The sequence below is a fragment of the Silurus meridionalis genome, chromosome 28 (genome assembly GCF_014805685.1).
Source record: "Silurus meridionalis isolate SWU-2019-XX chromosome 28, ASM1480568v1, whole genome shotgun sequence".
In the NCBI taxonomy this organism is placed as follows: domain Eukaryota; kingdom Metazoa; phylum Chordata; class Actinopteri; order Siluriformes; family Siluridae; genus Silurus; species Silurus meridionalis.
In genome coordinates this window covers 13,981,841-14,003,711 of record NC_060911.1, presented here as the reverse complement: position 1 = coordinate 14,003,711, position 21,871 = coordinate 13,981,841, and the positions used below count along the sequence as shown (strand labels likewise).

General features: G+C 40.2%; 2 protein-coding genes across 2 annotated transcripts; both read right to left on the bottom strand.

Annotated features, from left to right (window-relative positions):
- Positions 1-3,805: 3,805 nt before the first annotated feature.
- Positions 3,806-6,015, bottom strand: prorsd1 (prolyl-tRNA synthetase domain containing 1). Its single transcript, XM_046843391.1, has 2 exons — positions 5,843-6,015; positions 3,806-4,300 (listed from the first exon to the last, which is right to left on the bottom strand). Exons 1-2 carry the CDS (start codon positions 5,924-5,926, stop codon positions 3,872-3,874), a joined length of 513 nt encoding a protein of 170 aa, XP_046699347.1. The 5' UTR covers positions 5,927-6,015; the 3' UTR covers positions 3,806-3,871.
- A 1,593-nt stretch (positions 6,016-7,608) lies between these two features.
- ppp1r21 (protein phosphatase 1, regulatory subunit 21) lies at positions 7,609-20,234 on the bottom strand. Its single transcript, XM_046843390.1, has 22 exons — positions 19,640-20,234; positions 18,139-18,207; positions 17,108-17,254; positions 16,833-16,934; positions 16,121-16,285; positions 15,973-16,031; positions 15,254-15,348; positions 14,829-14,881; positions 14,274-14,423; positions 13,994-14,095; positions 13,287-13,375; positions 13,012-13,148; positions 12,833-12,925; positions 11,116-11,243; positions 10,447-10,599; positions 10,252-10,344; positions 9,929-10,171; positions 9,808-9,843; positions 9,061-9,177; positions 8,865-8,963; positions 8,589-8,717; positions 7,609-8,066 (listed from the first exon to the last, which is right to left on the bottom strand). Exons 1-22 carry the CDS (start codon positions 19,691-19,693, stop codon positions 8,037-8,039), a joined length of 2,343 nt encoding a protein of 780 aa, XP_046699346.1. The 5' UTR covers positions 19,694-20,234; the 3' UTR covers positions 7,609-8,036.
- Between the last annotated feature and the right edge of the window lie 1,637 nt (positions 20,235-21,871).

Genomic DNA, 21,871 nt, shown 5'->3' with positions numbered 1-21,871 from the left:
TCTCATCTCCATCCTCAGCTTCATTATCTTCATTATCAACCTCTTTGTTTTTGTTGTCCATGTCATCATCATCAACATCCTCAGCTTCATAATCCACATCAGCCTCATCGACTTCATTTTGATCATCATCTCCATCCTCAGCCCCATAATACTCATCATCATCTCCATCCTCAACCCTGTTATCCTTATCAACTGCATCGTTCTTATTCATGTTCATCTTCTTGGTCCTCATTATATTCAACCTCATCATCCTTATCCTCACCATCTTCTCCATTGGACTCACTTTCCTGATCAACCTCACTGTTTTTATCCTAAACAAAATCGTAACTCTCCTAATCGTCTCCATCCTCAGCCCTATTATCCTCATCATCCAATTTCATTATCCTGAAAATGTTTCAACATAATTTGGGCTGAAGCGATTCCTAGAGTAATAAATACAAAAAAAATCACCAAAGGTTTCCCCACGGACCATTATTACTGACGCACCACCCACTAAACACTGGAGCTCTCTGGACAGGTCACACCGAAGAATCTGCAAAATAAAAAACAGGGAGGGAGGAACAGGGAGAAACGGAGCCTCTGATCCCTGGCGAGAACTCTGTCTAACATCCAGCTCTGGAGGAGATGGAACAAGACAGATGAAGCAGAGGAGCCTCGTTCATACACCAACAGCATAATTAAATGTCTTGTTGAAATCATAGTCTTCAACCTCAAAACTTCATTAACCTTATCAACCTCATCCTTAAAATCCACCCGATTCTCTTCTTTATCCTCATTCTCTGAATCTGTACCGCAAATTACTATCATCTTCATCGTGGTCCCAATCCTCTTGAGCTTCATCCTTCAAAGGTTTCTCATTAACTTCCTAAACCACAAGTTCCTCATTCCCCTCAATGTCCTTATCCCGCTCATCCTCATCATTCACCTCCTCTTACCTTCATCATCCATCTCCTCTGTCTCCTGCTTTAGAATGAACAGAATGCCCTTCCAAAGCACAATGCCTCCAGGACAGATTTGGAGAAGCTACACTAAAGCTACTGGTGGCCCAAAACCTTTCTAGGATATTGGATTTCCTCGAGAACCCCAACATTAGCTGACGAACCGAGCTATAAGAAATGCTGCAGGCCACCTTTGAGAACTGTTTAGGGCAGAGATTAGCAGAGATGAGATTAGCAAAGTTCTGGCTGAAACATGGGAACAAAGGCTACATCAAGCGGATGTCCCCTAAAAAGCTCTTCTGACTATCAGCTTCTGAATTCAGAGCAGCTGCTACTTTCAACGAATTATGGAAAATCAAAAGCCTAGATGGAAGCTCTAATACCAAAGGCACTGAGGGATTTCAGCAAAAGCTACAACAGCCCCAATGGGCTCTGGTTTCCTTATTATAAGGTTGGGGGTTCAAGCCACAGCGCTGCCACTGTTGGGCCCTTCCGCAAGGCCCTTAACCCTATCAGCTCTTGTGGTGCCATACCATGGCTGACCCTGTGTTTTGGTCCCAGCTTACTGGCATATATGAAAACTGGGAGGTGGTACCTCAGTGGTTGGGTTGCTGTTTTGCAGGTTCAAACCCCGGTATCACCAAGCTGCCGCCCTCAAGCAAGGCCTTTGACCCTCTGTGCTCCAGGGATGTCTATTTAATTGTTAAATAAATGCATTTCAGGTAATATTTCTATATGAAATGGAGCTCTCAGAAATGTGTCCAGATGTGTGGACTGCTATTAACTAATATGTTTTACTGATCCAGTGATGGTAGCTCAAGCAGAGAGGAGCTTTTCAGATCTGAAGCTAATCAACGGGGAAGACGTCGGGTCATTGCGTTATTCACTGAGGGCTGCATTCAGGCTAAAACCGCCATCGCCATCGACCGAATTCTCTCAGCATCCTATTTGCACTCGTACAGGCGGATCCATTACATGTTACATTTGCCAGATGCCCTGTTCTGGTTATCTCAGTTATACAGATCAAGAATTGAGGATTTTGTGGTGCTGGGATTTGAACCAATGAGCTTTTGATCAGCTCAGTGCTTGGCCCCCTATTTTTTAAGAGTCAGCTCTTGGCCCCTTTACCCCCCCTCCAAACCCCCCACCCTGCCCCAGCGATGTAATATCTCCAGCATGCTTTATTTGTTTTGCCGAGGGCATCAGACTGACCTTTAACACCATCGGATTGCCAGGATTATTTATATCCAACTGGTTTGGCAAGCGTCTCATCATGGGGTGTAGATGATCATCAAACACTGGATCTTGGCAAGAGTTTGAGCATATTCCTGGACAGACCCACGCCTTAATCGTGTTGTCGGCATTCTGAGTTACTTAATCACTCTGTGCAGACTTTACTCTTTCTCTCTTTTCTTTTCCTGCTGCAGAAACCATCACAATTTATTCCCAATTTGTTCTCCCTCCAAATCCCACCCCTAACGCGCTCCCCAGAATCGTACTGAGTTATGAAACAGCGAGGATGAAGGTTGAAGCATGTCCTCCTAAATGTCCTCCTAAATAATAATCATTTTATTTAATTCCCTTAACTCTTCCGTATTCATCATTATTTTTGGTTCCACTCTATTCGTTTAGCTCTGCCCTTTCTCTTCTGCCAGTTCTTTTCTTTTTACGTGTTTTTGTACTTTTCTTTCCCAGCGATAAACCACGTATTTGACTCCTTTACTGGCGTCCTACCTGAATCAATCCACCGTTCACAGCATTTGGTAGACTCCCTAAATCCAGAGCGACTTATGATTGACTTATGATTGGATTTAGAGAGTCTGCCAAATCAAGGTAAACATTACCACCCGCAAACATCATCTCCAGCAGAAGCGTCGAGATTAAACTCATAAAAGTGTCCCCGGATATTCCGTGCACTTTTTCTGTGCATTACGGTTTACCTGGGAATTTGAAAAGAATTGATTTTTATGCAAATTCTACAGGAAAAGTAGAAATAAAAAAACTTCCACATTTTATTTGAAAAGCCGGTCTTGTAAATTTTAGCTTTTTTTTTGTGTTATTTTTGTTTTAAGTGTCTCTGCTTCCAAATCGGTTTCTTCTCAGCCACTGAAAACTGATTTGATAGAAATTCCAACTTTTACTCTGTGGTGAGAGAAACCCTATGAAATGACGAGAACAGACTAATGGAAATAATTTAATAAATATTCATGGACAAAAATATATTAAAACGCATGTCGGTGATACAGTTTTGACCGGGGGCATTGCTGGACCATGCTGACTCTTATGGACCACCACTTCTAACGAGAGAACCTGCCTTCGCTTCAACCTGAACCGGTTTCTATTGTACCCAAAAATACCACCCATATCATTTGATTGACAGGTCGACGTTCAGGATTATTTTATTTGCGCATTTGCGACTGCACAAATCCTTTCATTTCGTGGCACCGTGACACAATCACGAATAATCATTTCAGCCGAGACGCCGTAAATTAGTTTGCTGGCGCTTTTTAGTTTTGGCGCCCGCAAGTTATGGGCTCTTAAATGCTGCCATTAGAGTATTTAATGACTCGCATTTAAATTCGTGGCATTTATGGTATACGCTCTTATTCAGAGGTCCAGCTTATTGTGGCTGGGATTTGAACTCATGACCTTTAGATCTACAGTCCAATGCCTTGACCACTAAACTACCAACAAATACAGGAGCAAAATTCAACACTGTATCAGTGCTCACATTTTTGCAGCCTCAAAATAAATAAATAAATAAATCGCCATTTAAGGATGTACTATTACAAATAGTACAACAGTAACAGTATTTTTAATAATGTCCCCACAAACCACTGCTCCAGAAATAAGTGTGAAGACTTGGGTTGTGAAATTTTTTTTATTAGTGTCTCAATGCACTAAAATCGTCTATTCTAAACCTTGGAGTTAATTTAATCGAAGCTGTGCAGGATGGGCTCATGCCCCGTCTCTTTCAGGAACCTCAGGAAATCGCCCGGTTTCAGCCCAAGAGTGGCGGCGTTGGTCATCGGGTGAAAGTAAACTCTTTCGTGGCCTCCGTCGACTAAATCGCTGTCCAGGACGAACTTGACGCTCCGGTCCTTGTCGCAGAAGAGCGCGAGAGCCGTGGCGCAGCCCTGACCCACCTTGAGTTTGTCCAACATGGCCGCCTCATCGGCGAAGCGCAGGTTACCGCTGCCCACGCCCAGCTTCTTAGCCAGGTCGTTCAGGTTGACCTGGCGGTCGTGACGCGCCGAGACCAGCCACAGGCTTTTCTTCTTCTTGTCCTTTAGGAAGAGATTTTTTGTCACAGCTCCATTGAGGTGCTGCACGTGAGGCATCATTTCCTCCACAGTGAAAACCTGGTGTGGAGAAAGACACACGATCCGGAATTGTGTTAAACGAATAAAGTCGAAATATTTCAAAGTTCGGTCGCCACTGGCTTGCTCGTTAGGGATCAACTTACAATTATAAGGAACAAACGTATAGGCACAACGGGTTTTATACAACTTCTAATAATATCCATTGTGGAAAGTACTCTACAAATAAAAGGGTATTCGATTTAATTGATCGATCCACAATGTCTACGAATTTGCCATAGGAAACAAGAAAAGGCAGAAAGCTCACAAAATACTTGTTTTTGTTGTCAAGTTAAAGTTCTCTCAACTAAGCTGCAGGATCTACGATCTACAGGGATGGGATGAACATGGAACATCATTAGGAGGTGAAAGAAAACAACAGTTCATATTCTTCCACTAAACGTTTCCTGAGTATTCGTTGAGCGTTCCTGTGGGTTGAAAGGTTCCTGGATCAAATCCCTGGCAGGGGGTCCAAAATATTAACATTTATATTATTTGGCAGATGTCCTTATCTGATGTGACTTACAATTAGGGGAGTAATGGCCTTGATCAGAAGCCCAGAACTGGCAACTTGATGGTGCTGAGATTTAAACCCTCAAACTTCTAAACTAAAGTCCAACATCTTATCCACCGAGTAAAAGCTGGTCCAGGATTTACACCTAGTAATTAAGGTGCAGGATGGAATGAAGGTTATGAGAGGAGAATGGGGGTGGGGGGTTTTGGGAGAGCACAAGCAGCTCCCATTATTGTTACAGTAGCTGCATTAATGCCCTATGAATTTATTGCTCTATTCTGCCCTCTAGTGGAACAACTGTGACTCAATCAATTTAATTCAATTTAAAGTAATTATGCTCGATAAATCGAAGACAGATTCTAAATTAATTTGGTGGGGCAGATTAGAATATCCACCATGCCAGTCCTGTCCCGTGGTCTGGTAAATCACATAGCGATATCCAGGGAAGAGATGGTCCCAGAATGCATTATGGAAAGAAGGCTAATCCGGAGGATGCACTGGGTGATGTTCTGCTTGGGTCCTGGCATTCCTGTGGATGTTATTTTGACACATACAACCCAATCGAGCATCTGTGGGATCTCCTGGATGAGCGAGTCTGATTTATTTAGGTCCCATCTCATGAATTGAAGGATCTGCTGCAAACATCTTGATGCAAGATATCACAGTACATCTTCAGGGGGCTTTAGGAGTCCAGAAACCAATGCTTCAGAGTTGTTTTTTGGGGCACAAGAGAGAAACGGGTGGGTTTGGGTTTATAGATGATCTGTGAAACACACTTTATAGAATTTTGGTTAAATATGTCAAACTTCAGGATTTGGTTATTTGTCTCCCTCTCGCGGTCAGCGGCGGAACAGCAGCAATTCCAGTTCAAAACTGGTTCCTACCACAAACTAAAAGCTTATAATATATATATTAAAACAAAGTTAATTTACAACCAACAGAAATTATTCGCAATAATGAAGATTTTTATGTGCATGTCCTAGAAAAAGCATGTAAATAGTTTTTTTTTATCAGGTTAAAGATATTATTACCTCCGGATGATCCACAGACACAAAGTCAATATTCAGACTTTTTAGGAGATTTTCTAATTCCACCCGTAGTTCTGCAGAGCCCATTTCTGTTTTAGATTCGCACAAAAACAAACCAATGGACTCCCTTGTTCTTTTTCACATTACTTCCGGAAATTCGGTCGATTCGAATGCGCATGCGCGAGGCAAACACGTGGCAATGCTGAAGCTCCAGTCATGCTTTCAGTGGAGAAATAAAATGATCTCAAACTTTGGGGTTTTATTTTCTATGCATGGGTACCAAGTTCCATCTTGTTAATTATATACACTTGCTTCTCTTTAACCTGAAATTATTATTTTTTATTGCCGTCACTTACATTTATGGCTAAAGACCTTGAAGCCCATCAACAGTGGATTTGAAACTCAAAAACATCTTGATCCACAGAGCTTCCATCATCTCAATGCAGCTTTACAGAATTTAAGAGTTAAGGTGAACGGTGTGTATTTATCCCTGATGAGCAGCCTGGGGGCGACTGTGGCAAGAATAAAACTCCCTTAGATGTTAGGAGGAGACTTAAAAGCGGAACCTCCTCCTTATTTGGGTGATAAAGAGTGTGATTATAGTCTTTAAACAATCCAGAACACTGGAGAGAGAGAACTAACATGAGCACCGGAGTGTGTGATTATGAGTGATGATCTTTCTACAGTCAGATGTTGGTATGGAACCACGAGCTACTGAGCAACTCATAAAACCAGAGATCATCACAGATCCAACATCAGCTTCTCCATGCCAGAGCCTTTAAACACTCAAAGAGGTCCAACGTCCAAACTCCACATGAGGTGGAATCCAGCTGGTGCTGGTACGTCTCGGGACGTTGGAGAGTTCGGCGTCTACTTCTTTAAGAGGTCCACGATCTTCATGAGGTGACATCGCGTCTAGACATCGCTATTGGTCAAATCCTTTCGTTAGACCATTTTTCCTGCTTCGAACACGTCAACCTGGAGGAGAAAACGTTCACACGCCGCCTAGTAAATATCACCACCCACTAACCAGTGGCATGATGGAGAGATGATCGTAATGTTAGAATGGCGTATGAAGAAAACATGAAGAGATCACAGGATTCCAACACACGCTTTATTGTTGGCGTCGACGCGGATTCGTTATGCGGACGAGAACGACAAGGACGCCACGGGTCATTTTTACAACCGAGGGTCAATTTATCCTCAATGCATATGTATCTCTACATAAATCTTACACACTTCAACGATTGATCAAATCCAAAAAATATTTGGTGACAGAAAAAAAAATCTGAAACAAAAGAAGACACGATAAAAACAAATATTCACATTGTTTTGTTTTCCATTTCGTCTGCCCAGTGCATATTAGATCATTCACAGCGGATCACAGTGAATCCCACATCACCCATTTAAAATCTCTGGCTACATGCTGAAGTACTACTGAGGTACGGACTCGACTCCTGTACTGGATTAATATATATTTAATACAGGGGTACAGATATATATGTGTGTGTGTGTGTGTGTGTGTTGCATAATAGATTTTACACGATATTTTCCAGACAGCTACGAGCCGAACCCAAATACCGAAAGCCTTGTCAGATCGGATATTCCGGGTACGAGAAATCGGTGTGCGTACAATTTCCGAATTAAAAAAAGAAAAGGTAAAAAAAAAAGATCTGGCAACTCTGAGCAAAGTCTAACATCGGCTGTACGGGTGAAACGTCATCAACGTCAAGACGTCAAGAAACATGACTTTAGAGAGAACGAAGGAGTCCATAAATATATATATATATATTTTAAATGACCGATTGCATGGTTCCTTCACTGAAAAAACAAACAAAACAAACAAACACCGTTAACGATACTAGCGGATTTCATGTGCGGCTTTCAACATCCTCCGTTACTATGGAAACGAATCAAACAGGAAGTGAGAAAATGTTATACTGGATGTTATAAATGTAGTAAACGAGCAGTCAAGTGAAATGTCAGAAAGTGTGTTAGTCAGATTTGTAACATCTGTACATCAGAAATGTTTCGCTCATACGACTGTTGTGAAAAGTCAAACAAACGACGAACGAATAAAGACGAGTCGTGTTTGGTCAGTTTTGTGTGTGTGTGTGTGTGCGCGCGCGTGTGTGTGTGAAGAGAAATCCGCTTGGTCCCAGCTCATCCTCCTTCTCTCACACAACTCTGAACCAAACTACCGGCCCTTGTTCTTCTTGGAATTTCCCTAAAAAACAAAACAAAACAAATAAGCATTTAGCCGCATTTGCTAAATAAATAATGCACAAAAAAAAACAACATTGGCCAAAAGTTTGTGGACACCCGAGATCGGTAAGTGTATCCCGAGATGGAGAAGAAGTTCCACTACATTTTGTAGAGATCTGTAGCTCCTTCAGCAGGGCAGTAAAGTCAGGTACTGTAGGTGAGGTGAGGAGGCCTGGGGTACGTTCCAATTCATCTCAGAAGTGTTCGAAAGGGTTGGAGGAGATAATGATCTGGAAAGCAGATCTTCGTGGAGCTGTCACTTGTGCACTCATGCTGGATTTTGGGTCTCCTAGTTCAAATCCACGCAGCTTCCAAACACGTCCTGTAGGACGTTGTGATAACGGTTTTGTTAAAGACCCGTGCGAGGCTGGAAACGGCGGGTGTCCCGATACTTTTGGCCATATTATAGTAAACGTCAATCATCATCGAGGACTTGTGAAAGCTCCATTTTCGGGCGCTAAAATGTGGCTGTTAAAATGCTGACCTTGTTCCCCAGCTTGAGCGTGTCGATCTCCTCGCGCTGTTTGCTCAGGGTTTCGTTCATGCTGCAGAGATGATCGCTCATCATACTCAGCTGGTCCTCGTAGCTCCTCTTGGTTGTGCTCAGTTCGTCCTGTACAACAAAAAAGAACCATGGAATTGTGTGTGTGTGTGTGTGTGTGTGTGTGTGTGTGTGTGTGTGTGTGTGTTTTAATAATAAAAGCTGGAGGTCGACTATTCCATCAGGTTTGAATTCATCGGTTGAAAACGTTCTTTGTACCTGCAGGGACGTGATGTTCTGATTGGCCTGCTTCATCCGCTCTGTGAGAGTCTCGCGAGATTTCTCGGCGATAGTGAGACGTTTTGCCAGCGCTCGGCACTAGAGGGCGAATGGGTACGTGGCGATATGAGATGAGGAACAAAATCATTGTAACGGATATTTGATTCGATTTTTATGTTAAAAGAACGTCACTCACTTCTGCGTGAAAGTGCACGGCCTTGCTGTCGGACATCTGCAGCTGCATGGTGAGATCGGCCACTCGCGCCATGTAGTGGGTTTTGATCAGGTGTTCCCGAGATTCCTCATCTCCAATCTGTAACACACACACACACACACACACACACACACACACACACACACACACACACACACACACAAAGCTTTTTGTTCAATATCCCTTGATCTTATATTTAATAAATTTTTGCCTGGAACATGCTCAGAGATGGTAAATTTCTAACAACAGAGGAAGAAGAAGAAGAAAAAGAAGAAGAGGAGGAGAAGGTCGACGTTCAATTCAGTACGATTCAGTGCTAATCATGGAATAATAATAAATAATAGTGTGATGGTCTGCATCATTATCAAAATAACAAGAAGAAAAGAAGCTCCATCATTATTTGATACAATTTTAGTTGTTCAGTACTAATTAGAAAGAAAGAAAAAGAAAAAAACCTGCATGTCTTGGTCAAAAGTATTGGGACACTCAACCTTTGTGGTTACAGTTTGGTGAAGAACCACATATGTTGGCGGGAGGAGCACAGTTCTACAGGATCTACTTGGATTCATTAGTACTAAACATTAGATTTGCTTGAGCTAGGAGATCCAAACCTGTTCCAGACCTGACTAAGGTCCCCGATGCTGGACTAAGGGCCCTAATGCTCAGGTGTCCACAAACTTTTTGTTTATGAAGAATATAAGATTGTGGAATGAAGCCCTTCTTACTCACGCTCTCATTAGTCGGGGTTGTGGTGAGCATTCCGACCTGGTGAAAACAAATAAAATGTGCAGGTCATTAGAATTTATTTTTCACGAATCTGCATTTCCTTTCATTCGCAAGCAGGACTCACCAAACTTTCGCTCTGGGCCACGCCCAGTTTCTCTTCTTTATCCATGTCGGTCGGTTCAGTAGAGGTCGAGTCGGTGTGAGCGGGGGCAGGGATCGCGTCTCCGTGGACCGAAGAGAGTCTGACCTCCAGCTCAGCTATACGTTGATTCTCCTTCTCCAGTCGCACACGGCCCAGCTGAGCCTCCAGCAGCCAGTGCTCCTTCTCCTGCTCCAGACGGGCGATCTTCTCCTGACTCTGCTGCACCTGCAGTACAAACCGTCTCAGATGGACACGTGCTGTGTAGAGGTCTGCACGGGTTTGTGAGATTCTGTTAGAAAAAGTACCTGCTGCATGAGTCCCTCTCTGCTCTCGGTGGAGCTGGTGAGGACGCGGCGGTTACACAGTGCCTCGGTGAAGGGGACGGTTTCAGGACGCGTCTGAGGGGATTAAAGACAATGCCGAAGGAAGGTTTTAAGTAATAATAATATATTATTATTATTTGGAAGTGCAGAGGCGCCGAGCAAACGCTTCTCACTGACCCTCCGGAGTGCGAGCATGTACTCGCAGGCATGTTTTTTGTTATTGAGCATGCAGTGTGCCTGCTGCGGGTTAAGGCCTCCGCCTCCGCCTCTTGGCCCGTACCCAGGCGACGAGGTGAAAAAGTCCAGATTGTTGCTGAAGAATGTGGCAATCTGCCGAAAACAAAATAATAAAAAGAGCACATAAATATCAGGTTGTGATTTGTTTCAAAGAATAACCACAAGGGGGATTTTGCCACTGTATGGTTTATAATGACTAATAATTTATTGTAAAGTCAAAGCTGAGCAGATATAAAATCCGATATGGCAGTGATGCTTTGGAAAAAACATCATGAAAATGTGCTAAATGAAATAAATATGAATATATTAATAAATAAATATGACGTGTCATAAATATGTAAAAATGTAATACGGCGCTCTCCGTGCAGCGCGCAGTGTCACGTGTAAAAACAAGTGATTCGACTCTAGAAGCCGCTCTTGTAATGAAAGCGGTCCGGATTTTGCCGATAGCCATCGGTGGCGATTAATCGGTCGACCTTTAATACCGTGTACAACTTCCTTCATCTTAAAAACATCGCACCGTTGCACCTTTATCCCACTTATATTGTTATATATATATCTCACAAACACCTAAAACCAGAGCAGATTTGGCGCCCCCTGCTGGCTCACCTTGTGTGTGGTGTTTGTAAGAGAGGCCAGAGAGGAGAGCAAACACTCGTTAGTAGTGCGCAGCTTCTGAGTGATGTTGGGCAGCTCCTGCTCAAGAGTGACCTTCTGACTGTAGTGCTTGGACAGCTCTAGAAACAGAAAGAGTAAAAGGTATCAAACGTGAGTATGTGCAATACAACAGCATCTAAGTGACTCAAACATTGACAGGGATTGATTTCTAAGTAATTATGGGATCAAATCCATGGCTACAAAGAACCAATCAGCATGGAACGAAGCGTAACACACACCTAGTGATCAACTTCCCTGCTGTGACTGTCTTTAGTTGTACGATTACGTCTATTGGAATGAGATTTGTAATATTAGAAAGAGGGAGAAAGAAAGAGGTATCGAGTGTTTTGGGAATTAAGTGTCTCTGTGCTAATATACACTAATAATCAATCTGTTGGCGGTGAATACATTTTTTCAAGCCAAGTATCACTAAACTTGCACTTCCCTATAACTGAAAAATATAATCCGATTTACATCTGTGGTACAAACCAAGAGGATTCGTGCCAATGACAGAAAACTGATTAGCATTTGCATGTTGGTCTCATTTGTAATACAGTTTACAGTTTATCTGCAGCTGCGTGGTGCGCGAGATCGGCCGAAAACAAAACATTCTAAAGTGCTGCAGAAGCATTTCAATGAGCATTAGAGGAAGTGTTACGTAAACATCGGAATAAAATATTAATTAAGACCTAGAAAAGCGAATTTTTAAGACGCCACAGAATCTCTGATCATCCATCCAGCCAATCAGAATCGAGCAACACTCAAACTATCCATCTGAATCAATTAAAGCACTCATACATCAAATCTGACCAATTAGAATCAAACAACTCTCAAACCATCCATCCAGCCAATCAGAATCAAGCAACACTGAAACATCAGTCAGACCAATCAAAATCAAGCAACACTCAAACCATCCATTCAACCAATCAAAATCAAGCAACACTCAAACCATCCATTCAACCAATCAAAATCAAGCAACACTCAAACCATCCATTCAACCAATCAAAATCAAGCAACACTCAAACCATCCATTCAACCAATCAAAATCAAGCAAAACTCAAACCATCCATTCAACCAATCAAAATCAAGCAAAACTCAAACCATCCATTCAACCAATCAAAATCGAGCAACACTCAAACCATCCATTCAACCAATCAAAATCAAGCAACACTCAAACCATCCATTCAACCAATCAAAATCAAGCAAAACTCAAACCATCCATTCAACCAATCAAAATCAAGCAAAACTCAAACCATCCATTCAACCAATCAAAATCGAGCAACACTCAAACCATCCATTCAACCAATCAAAATCAAGCAAAACTCAAACCATCCATTCAACCAATCAAAATCGAGCAACACTCAAACCATCCATTCAACCAATCAGAATCGAGCAACACTCAAACCATCCATTCAACCAATCAAAATCAAGCAACACTCAAACCATCCATTCAACCAATCAGAATCGAGCAACACTTAAACCATCCATTCAACCAATCAAAATCAAGCAACACTCAAACCATCCATTCAACCAATCAGAATCAAGCAACACTTAAACCATCCATCCAGCCAATCACAATCTCGAACAGAAACACTCGAACCTTCGAGCATGCAGACTGACCATATCACACTAGTCTTAAACATCTAAGAAATATGTGATCTGCTCTCACCCTTGGTGGCATCATGAAGGCTGTGTAAACAGGCAGCAAGCTGGGTGAAGACTGCGCTGGAGCTGCTCTGAGGCATGGCGTCCGTACGCACACCTGCGTGAAGATCGCATCGCGTCAGCACTGTTTAATAAGCGTTTGTGTGCTGCACCGGACGAGTGAACGCCGTGTGCTGAACTCACTGGGTAAGGCCAAGAGTCTGATGTAGTTCTGCAGCTTCTCAAACACAGCGGTCACTTTTCTCACGTCGCTCTGCAGCTCGCGGTTCATAGAGCCCAAAGACGCCGAGCAGAGAGGAACATCACACTCTTCCTCCAAACTACACACACACACACACACACACACACACACACACACACACACACACACACACACAAAGCAGGAGGAGTGTATGGATAAAACAAAGGGGGCAGATATCAGATTTAATATATAAATAAAACGGATTTAATCTGGGCACCTTTTGAGCTGATAAGGGAGGATCTTCTGCAGAAAGCTTGTGTACGTCGAGAACGACTTGGAAAAGTCCTGCAGTTTTCCCACCGTCTCCTTTACACACAAACGCATTGGGACACGAACAGTCAGTGTGAATCAGCTGAGGGTTGCAAAGGGGTGGAAAAATTTCTTGTATATTTCCAGAAACCTTCAATGGGAACTTCATCTGGGAAATTTTGGAAATATTCCAAGTTGGAAACTTACCAGGAATTTCTGGGAATTATTTATAAATCTGGGGAATTTTATATAAACTGTTATTTTCAAAGGAACATTTTGTTACTTGACATGCAAATTAACATTTTTGATTCAATCGAAGTTTTAAATCTAAACCGGTGTAATATTTCTGTAAGTCACGTGAGCATTCGACAAGATGGACATTTTTTTGGACATGTTTATGTTGTGTGCAGGATTGAAGAAATGGTGTGTGTTATGTAGGGGGGCGTGGCCTCAGTGGCCCTGCAGTAAGTGTGTGCTGTGTGCAGGTGACTGACGAATGTGCAGGTGGAAATTTAACTGAAATTGCATTCAATCTGTTTGTTTTAACCTGAAATTAGCACGATTTTTTCCCCAACTACATTTAAGTTCCCTGTTTACCTGCAATTAAAAAAAAAAGAAGTGACAAGATCAAACATGGACATTTGTAAGCTTTATTAAGATTGTACGGATACTCACCAGAACTGTAACTGTGTCCTCTGTGATGCTCTGATGCAGCTGCAACATGGCGTCCTCTAGAGGGCGAACGTAGGCGGCGTTCTCGTGCAGGTACTGAGAAAACTACGTAAAACAAAAACAAACACAAAAAGTGTCGCTGTTGGTGTTAATGAGCAACAACAATTAGGAAGAACCCTGAAGGAACCAGACTCGTTCTCAACTGGGTAAAATTCATTCATTATAAAGGAATCACTAAATTGTGTGTGTGTGTGTGTGTGTGTGTGTGTGTGTGTGTATACACCTTCTGATTGAGAGGTGAAACAGGTTCAATAGAAGAGTCCAGGGGATAAATGTGAATCCTCTGCTCTGTGTAGGAGTGAAAGTTGAGCAGAGCAGAGACGAGATCCTGCACGAAGCCCACGGCCTGTCCTGCTGTATCACGAGCTTTCAGCTAAAAGACAACAAGGCAAAACAAACAAAAACAAATAAAAACATCAGCAGAATCGCTATTTGAATGACGATTATTTATAATAATATAATGTCGTGGAACATCTGAAAAAAACACGAGTCACTTCCTGTTCTGAACTACAAGCTTTTCTTAGATTATGTACATCGACTGGCGACCACACAGGCCCCTGTTGCTATAGAAACCATAATGTACTAGATAGAGTGCGCTGATATTCGCTTGAGGTTCATGTTACAGACGAAAAAGCCGTTATAGAAAAGATTATCAATAAATAAATAAAAATCGCACCTTCTAACCAATCAGATTTGTGAATTCAAACCCAGAAGATAATAATATAATAATAATATAATAATAATAATAATAATAATAATAATGTTCATGTTTCTGTACCTGATGTCGTCTATTGTGTGTGGGGACGTTCAAGCTGTTGTAGTCACCGTGTTCTTTTGGGGGGAAAAAAAGAGAAAACATACAGGTGAAAATTGTTTTATTTGGGAATTTTACTTTATGTACAAAATGAGTTCAATGGGTAACAAAAAAATCGGAATGTGAAGTCCAGCTTTGTAACAAACCAATGCAATAATTTTTTTTACGTTTTAAACAGAGGTCAGACAGTTCGTAGTTTTTTCGCCGATTCGAAGGCTCTCAGAAATATCCAAACCGATGTCATTACAAGAGCGGCCTCTAGAGGGAGATCACTGACGAGAGCACCATATTATATTTATTAATTGTAATTTATAACTTATTATTTATATCATTCGATTTATTACTACGAGGAAGCACATTTCTGAAAGGGGCGGTGTGTTGATACTAACTGGTGTCGTTGAAGGGCACTTTCTCCTGGATCACGCTGCTGTTGTGTTTTAGCTGAGTGCTCAGCTCTGTCTGATGTTTCCTCAACTGCTGCTGGCTGCAAATACAGAGAAGGGAGAAACTACAAATACACATTCAAAGCCATAAAGAGCAAATATGTGACATGATGTTACTAATTAGTGTCAATGTATCCAAAGTCAGCGCTGAAACTCTACGTCTACGTATCTGATTGGTTCTTTTGAAGCTGCTGTCCCACCATCCACCTCCACCTGTGTAGACCTGTTCCCTGTTAGCAGCCACATGGTTCCTTAATAGGGTTTCAATGGGAACTTCATCTGGGAAGTTTTGGAAGATTTTGTGTGAAGGATTTAAGAAATGATGTGTGTTATGGAGGAATGCACAGTGCATGTAGGGGGCGTGGCCTCTTCAACTACATGTTTATTGGCTAACCTGCTATTTTGTAAAATTCCAGGTTTAATCCTATTATTTCCCATGTTAAGTTTTGAGTCTTGAGAAGGAATTTTGCAGCTCTATTCCTAACCTCTCTCGGCTTGACCATGTCCAACAGAGGAGTCTACACACTCGTCCAGCCGAGCAGATCAACCCTATCTACAATCCATTTCCATTAACTCGTATCATCTTCATCCCACTAGCTGTCATGGCTGAAACCGGATTATTGGTTCTAATTGAGAACGATAAGGATGAGATGTGGATTCAGTACCATTCCTCGGTCCTGAGCCGACACTCCTTCGCCTCCCTGTCCAGGGTTTGAACTTTAATCTGCAACACAAACAGGTATGATTTAAGAGCTGGTACTGTAGATCCCAAAAATGCTTCCATCTTTGCTTTATAAATCCAGGTTGCGAGACCTCTAGGCGAGCTTTATCGCTCTGTAGCTTCTCGATGGTGTCCATGTATTTGGAGGCGAGGCAGTCCACTACGGCCTGGTGCTGCTCGGCGTCTTTCTCCAGCTGCTCCAGTCTCTCTCGGAGATGAGCCTCCTGCTGACGGTGCAGCTTTTCCGCCTCGTAAAACTGCAAGAGCAACAACACGACAGTGATCTAGTGATTTAGTGATCTTTCACTTAGTTTGTGACCACTGGATACACACTGTACGAACCAACGTTCTAACACCCCCCGCTCTTCTGTGAAGACGTTCTACTAGATTTTGGAGCGTGGAGTTTTGCGGAGATTCATTCGGCCGCCAGGAGGCGTGTTAGTGAAGTCAGGTACCGATGTGGGTAAAGATGAGGAGGCCTTGTTTTGGTGTTCCAATTCATCCCAAAGGAGGAGATCTTCCACATCTTCCAAACCATGTAAAGCGTATCTTCAAGGAGCCGGCTTTATACACTTTGATCAGGTGTCCGAATACTTTTGTCCGTATCGTGTACATGATCCATTCTAGCAGTTTACTTATGATATTATTATTATTATTATTATTATTATTATTATTATTATGATTATTATTATTATTATTATTATTATTATTATGATATTATTATTATTATTATTATTATTATTATTATTATTATTATTATGATTATTATTATTATTATGATTATTATTATTATTATTTTATAACCTGGATGTGAAGCCTTTCGTTCTCCTGAATTTTCTTCTGAAGGTCCTCGTCGAACACGCTCTGCGTCTGGTAAGTTGGCTGAGACGGCGAATCTCCCTTGTTCTAAAAAACAAAACAAAATAAAAAACTCTATCATTTCTTTATTTAGCAGATAAGTGACGTGTCGTTTGTGCTTCCTGAGTGTTAGAAATCTATTAGGAATGCGGTGAAGAGCTGAAGGACAAGACCTCTGGCATTCGTGTTTCTGAGATGCGAACGCTTCTCTCGGGTCGTACCTTGCCCTTTTTACTCTTGGCCTCGCTGACCTGCAGCTCCTCCTGCAGCAGCTCCACTCTTTTGGCCAGCTGCTGGTTCCTGAAGGTCAGGCTGTCCATCTCCTGCTCGGCTTTACGCAGGCTCTGTTCACGCTGCTTCACCTCGTCCTGCAACCAAACAACCGAGAAGGAAATATACTGCGCTCCATGACGTATTCCTCTACATTACAGCGCATAAAAACCTAACAGCCAATCGTATTCGGTATGCAAATTAGCCAATTGAAAAAAAAATTCTTTTTGTTCAGATTTTCCCCCTATCGTACAGCATCTTCCAATGAGGAGAGAGAAGACTAACGAGAGCTGAAGTGTTGAAGCCCCGGTATGGCCAAGCTGCCACTCTGGGGCCCTTGAGCAAGGCCCTTAACTCTCCAAAGGCACTGTATCATGGCTGATCATGCACTTTGACCCCTGCTTCCTAATTTCACTGTGCATGTGACCAATAAATGCATCGATTCAACTCTACTCTATTGTGTCCGATCCTCACTGAATTCCTGCACACCATAAACGATTCCAATTCACACGAATAAAATTAAAACTTTCTCTTTTTGACCCTGGTACGAAGAGACGGCGGGGCATTCAGGGCAAATTAGATGCGAGATTGGAAATTGAGGGTATAAGAGTATTTGGAAGGGAAGTGGTAGGTCGGTGGTTAAGATGGTGGCCTTCTGATCAGAAGGTTGAGATTTCCAGCACCACCAGTGCTTTGAGTAAAATCCTTAACCCTGAACGCTTTAAGATAAGGACGTCCTCCAAACGCCGCACGCGTACAATCTCATTTCTATCCGTTTTTATGTATTTCTGAGTGAGAACATGGAGAACACGGTCACGTCCTGACAATTTTACGACGCTTGTAAACGCTCAGATCTCCAGGAACCATCGCGTTCTGACTTCCGGCGTGTCACTGTTTAACTTTCTGCCCCGAACGATCGTGTTTAATGCACCGATATGAAGGACACAAGGAGCTCGATCGTTAACTCTTTCCACCTCAATACCTTCAAGGAGATCGCGTTGGCTTGTTCGTCCACCACCGCCTTCTTCAGGACCTGATTCTGAGCTCTGAGCTGTGTTGAGAAAAAAAGAGAAAGACAGAAAGAAAAGTCGACAGATTAATATCTGATGATGAGGAATCCTGTGAAGCCACAGCGTACAGGAAGGAAGCAGAAATCTGCCAGCGCAACAACAACCAGCAGCAGCAGCAGCACTATGAAGGAAATCTGCAGACTAAACATTTCTGCCACATGACAAACAGCTCGGGTTTATCCATTAACCTCCGCAGGACACAGACGACACTTCAGACAAAAACCCAACAATACTCGTAATCTTTAACTCAAAACAGGAGAAAAGAAGGAGAAAACGTCAACATCTTCAATCCTCAGTCAGAACATTTTCCAGCTCGAAAGACATTTTTGTGATCTTGATAAAAAATTTTTACAAGGTGAATAATTGAACATGCAGTCGGAGTCGGTTTCCATTCAAGAAAGTCGACATTTTTAAATAATAAATAAATAAATAAATAAATTAAAAAAAACATTCTAAGAATTAGATTTTACTTTAAAACCCCTTTAATCAACATCTGTTCATTTTTCAGAATTTATTCATTTTTATTTTAAAAAATTATACTTTTTTTTAGAACTAACACGTTTTTTTTACTTAAAAAAAAAAATCCACAAACTCATGTTTTCCACATCCAGTTATTTATCCTATTTGTGTATATTGGATTTATTAAATAAATAAAATCTATTTTTTTTAAAAATCATAAAAAAGGTGAATTGTTTAAAAAAGTTTGTAAGACGATTTGAATAGTCTGAATATTAAAACACACATATACAAAAAAACCAAAATACACAAAATATATCAACCAAAAAAATTAATATATTTTAATATATGGGTTATATATTTAATCATTATATTTATGAATATAATAAATTACAATAAAATTAATAATAATAATAATAATAATAATAATAATAATAATAATAGATTTTGGGTGCCTGATCCCTTCGATTGCATATTATGACTGAAGAAAGTTTTAAGGGTAATTTCTTTGGGGGAGAAAAAAATAATAACAATAAAAAAAGATATTTCAAGCATTATAAATGTATAAAAAAATATATAGAAATAATATTTTTTAATGAATATTATCGGTTTTGGTCTCAATCCATCAGCTCAGTATATAAACACAGAAATCAGGCAGTAACTTTTTTTAAAGCAATGACTTTTATTTTTTATATTAAATATGATTTGACATTTTAAACTTTATATATTGAAAATTGTTTATTATGAATCGTGTAAAAAATTGTGAATAGTTTTAAAAAGTGAAGAATGTGTAAGGACCATTTTAAAATATATACTCATTATTATTATTTATATTTATATATATATATATATATATATATATATATATATATATATATATATATATATATAAACATATATATATATACACACACAAACACACATGAATATTATATATATATATTTTTTTTTTTTTACCTTTGAGTACTCTTGAGCCAGTTTGGAGTATTTGGCTTGAAGTTCAGCAGCCATGATGATGATGATGATGATGATGATGATGATGCAAAAATATATAAAATAAACATAAAATGTCCTACACTAATAATAATAATTAATGCCTATTATTAATATATATTATATACTGTATATCTTCCTGCTCTGGCAAAAAAACCGAAGCTGCCTCGCAGCACTCGCCTCAAAGTGTTTATATTTGACCAGAATAAACACTTAACGACCCATTTTTACTCAGAAAATAAAAATAAAGGTAATTATTCCTTGTTTTGTTTTTAAAAAGAGAACATGAGCTAATCAGGACAGAAGACTAACCGGTTCATTTGCTAAGCACAGCTCGCTAGCTAACGGTGAAAATATATATATCATATATACGCTTTTAAAGATTTTAAATCAATGACATCCTCCTGAAAAAGATCCCGAAATCCTCCTAAACCTCTCCGTACACTAAATTAACATTTACCACCTCGAATTTTCTCATTCTTTCTACATCTAGAACAGCTCGAAAACCTATCCGGAGAACTGTTGCTAGCAAAACCTGACTAGCCCTCCAGCCCATTAGTGGGCGTTTACAAATACAGGCGCGTTCCCTCGATAGGCGCCCTATTCTTAGAGTAGAAGGAGTAAGAGTCCACGCCCTACAAAGTGCCCTACAGGAGTATTTGGGATTCGAGTAGGTTGATGGCTGGTGAATAGGGAAGCTGATGGGGAGTGAATGTATATACTGTATATATTAGGGGTGTAACGGTACACAAAATTCACGGTTCGGTACGTACCTCGGTTTTTAAATCACGGGGCGGTTAAATTTCGGTACAGTTTATAGGGGAGAAGAAATGCAAAACTAAAATTGCTTGTCGTTTTTTTTTATTAACGCAGTTTTTTATTATTAACATTAGTGATCAACAGTTTACATTTTTAAAACTATTTTTCTTCTAAATATATTTTACAAAAATAAAATAGAATAAATCAAATGAATGCAATTATTGTTTTTATCACATTGGCACAAATTAAATTGATTCAATGACAAAATAAATGGGAAAATTCACTGAAATAGGTTACATTTGTTAGACACCATTTGGTTAATAGAGAAGCGTGTGTGTGTGTTTTACATTTTAGTTTCTGAAGATATGATCAACTTAACTGTTACTCTGTACTTATTTCAGCATACTTCATTCTTTTTATTCACTTCTTCGATGTGTGGAATTATCAGGATTTTCTCCTTTTAAGAAAAATCTTGAATCTGTAAATAAAATGCTAAAGAATCCATAGCGTTAAGCCGTAGTTTTAGCGATATGCAAAACAAATCAAGCGAGTGGCCAAAGTTAGCGAGTGGTGCGCTAACTTTAGTTTCTTTTTTATATCCCCGGCATTGTTGTATATAAGTTTAATAATAATAATAATAATAATAATAATAATAAAGCACTCTGAGTGTGAGGCGGAGGCTAAAGAAATTTAAAACAAACCCAGATTTGAACTCTGATGTTTCACGTAAAAAGGAAAAATCTAGGTAGAAATACGTTGTACGTTACACCCCTAGTATTTATGTATGTATCAAATTTGTATTGAACAAAATGATGTTCGTTCACTGGATTTACAGTTAGTCAAATGAAGTGGCATTTATGCAAAAAAAACCCCATAACTTTTATTAAAATTAATGAAAATATTTAAAAAGGAAAATCAAAATATTTGTTGCTGAAAAGTACGATAAAGTCTGAAATAAGTAGAACACTTAAAATCATATCTTTTGGAAATGTAATATTAAATGTAGAAAATCACACTTACATACACATCTGTATTAGCCAGATGGGGCCTAACGAATGTAAACTAAAGTTCCCTTTAATTAATTGTATTTATTGAATTAATTTATGCACATGATTGACGATTTAATCAATAAAATAAAAAAAAAGGGCATTGCATTTGATTTATTCCATTACATTTTTTTTAATAAAATATATTTTACATCATATTTAAACTAAGCAGGGATTTTACTTCGTTTTAAAAATGTAAACTGCTGATATTCAGAAATGTTAATAATAATAATTAAAAAACACAAATTTGTGTTTTGCGTTTCTTCTGCCCCTGACCGTATCGAAATTAAACCGAACCGTGAATTTTGCGAACGGTTACACCCCTAAAATATACAGTAATCCCCCGCTTTAGCGCGGTTTGAATCTGGCGCCCCAGCTTTATTACAGAATT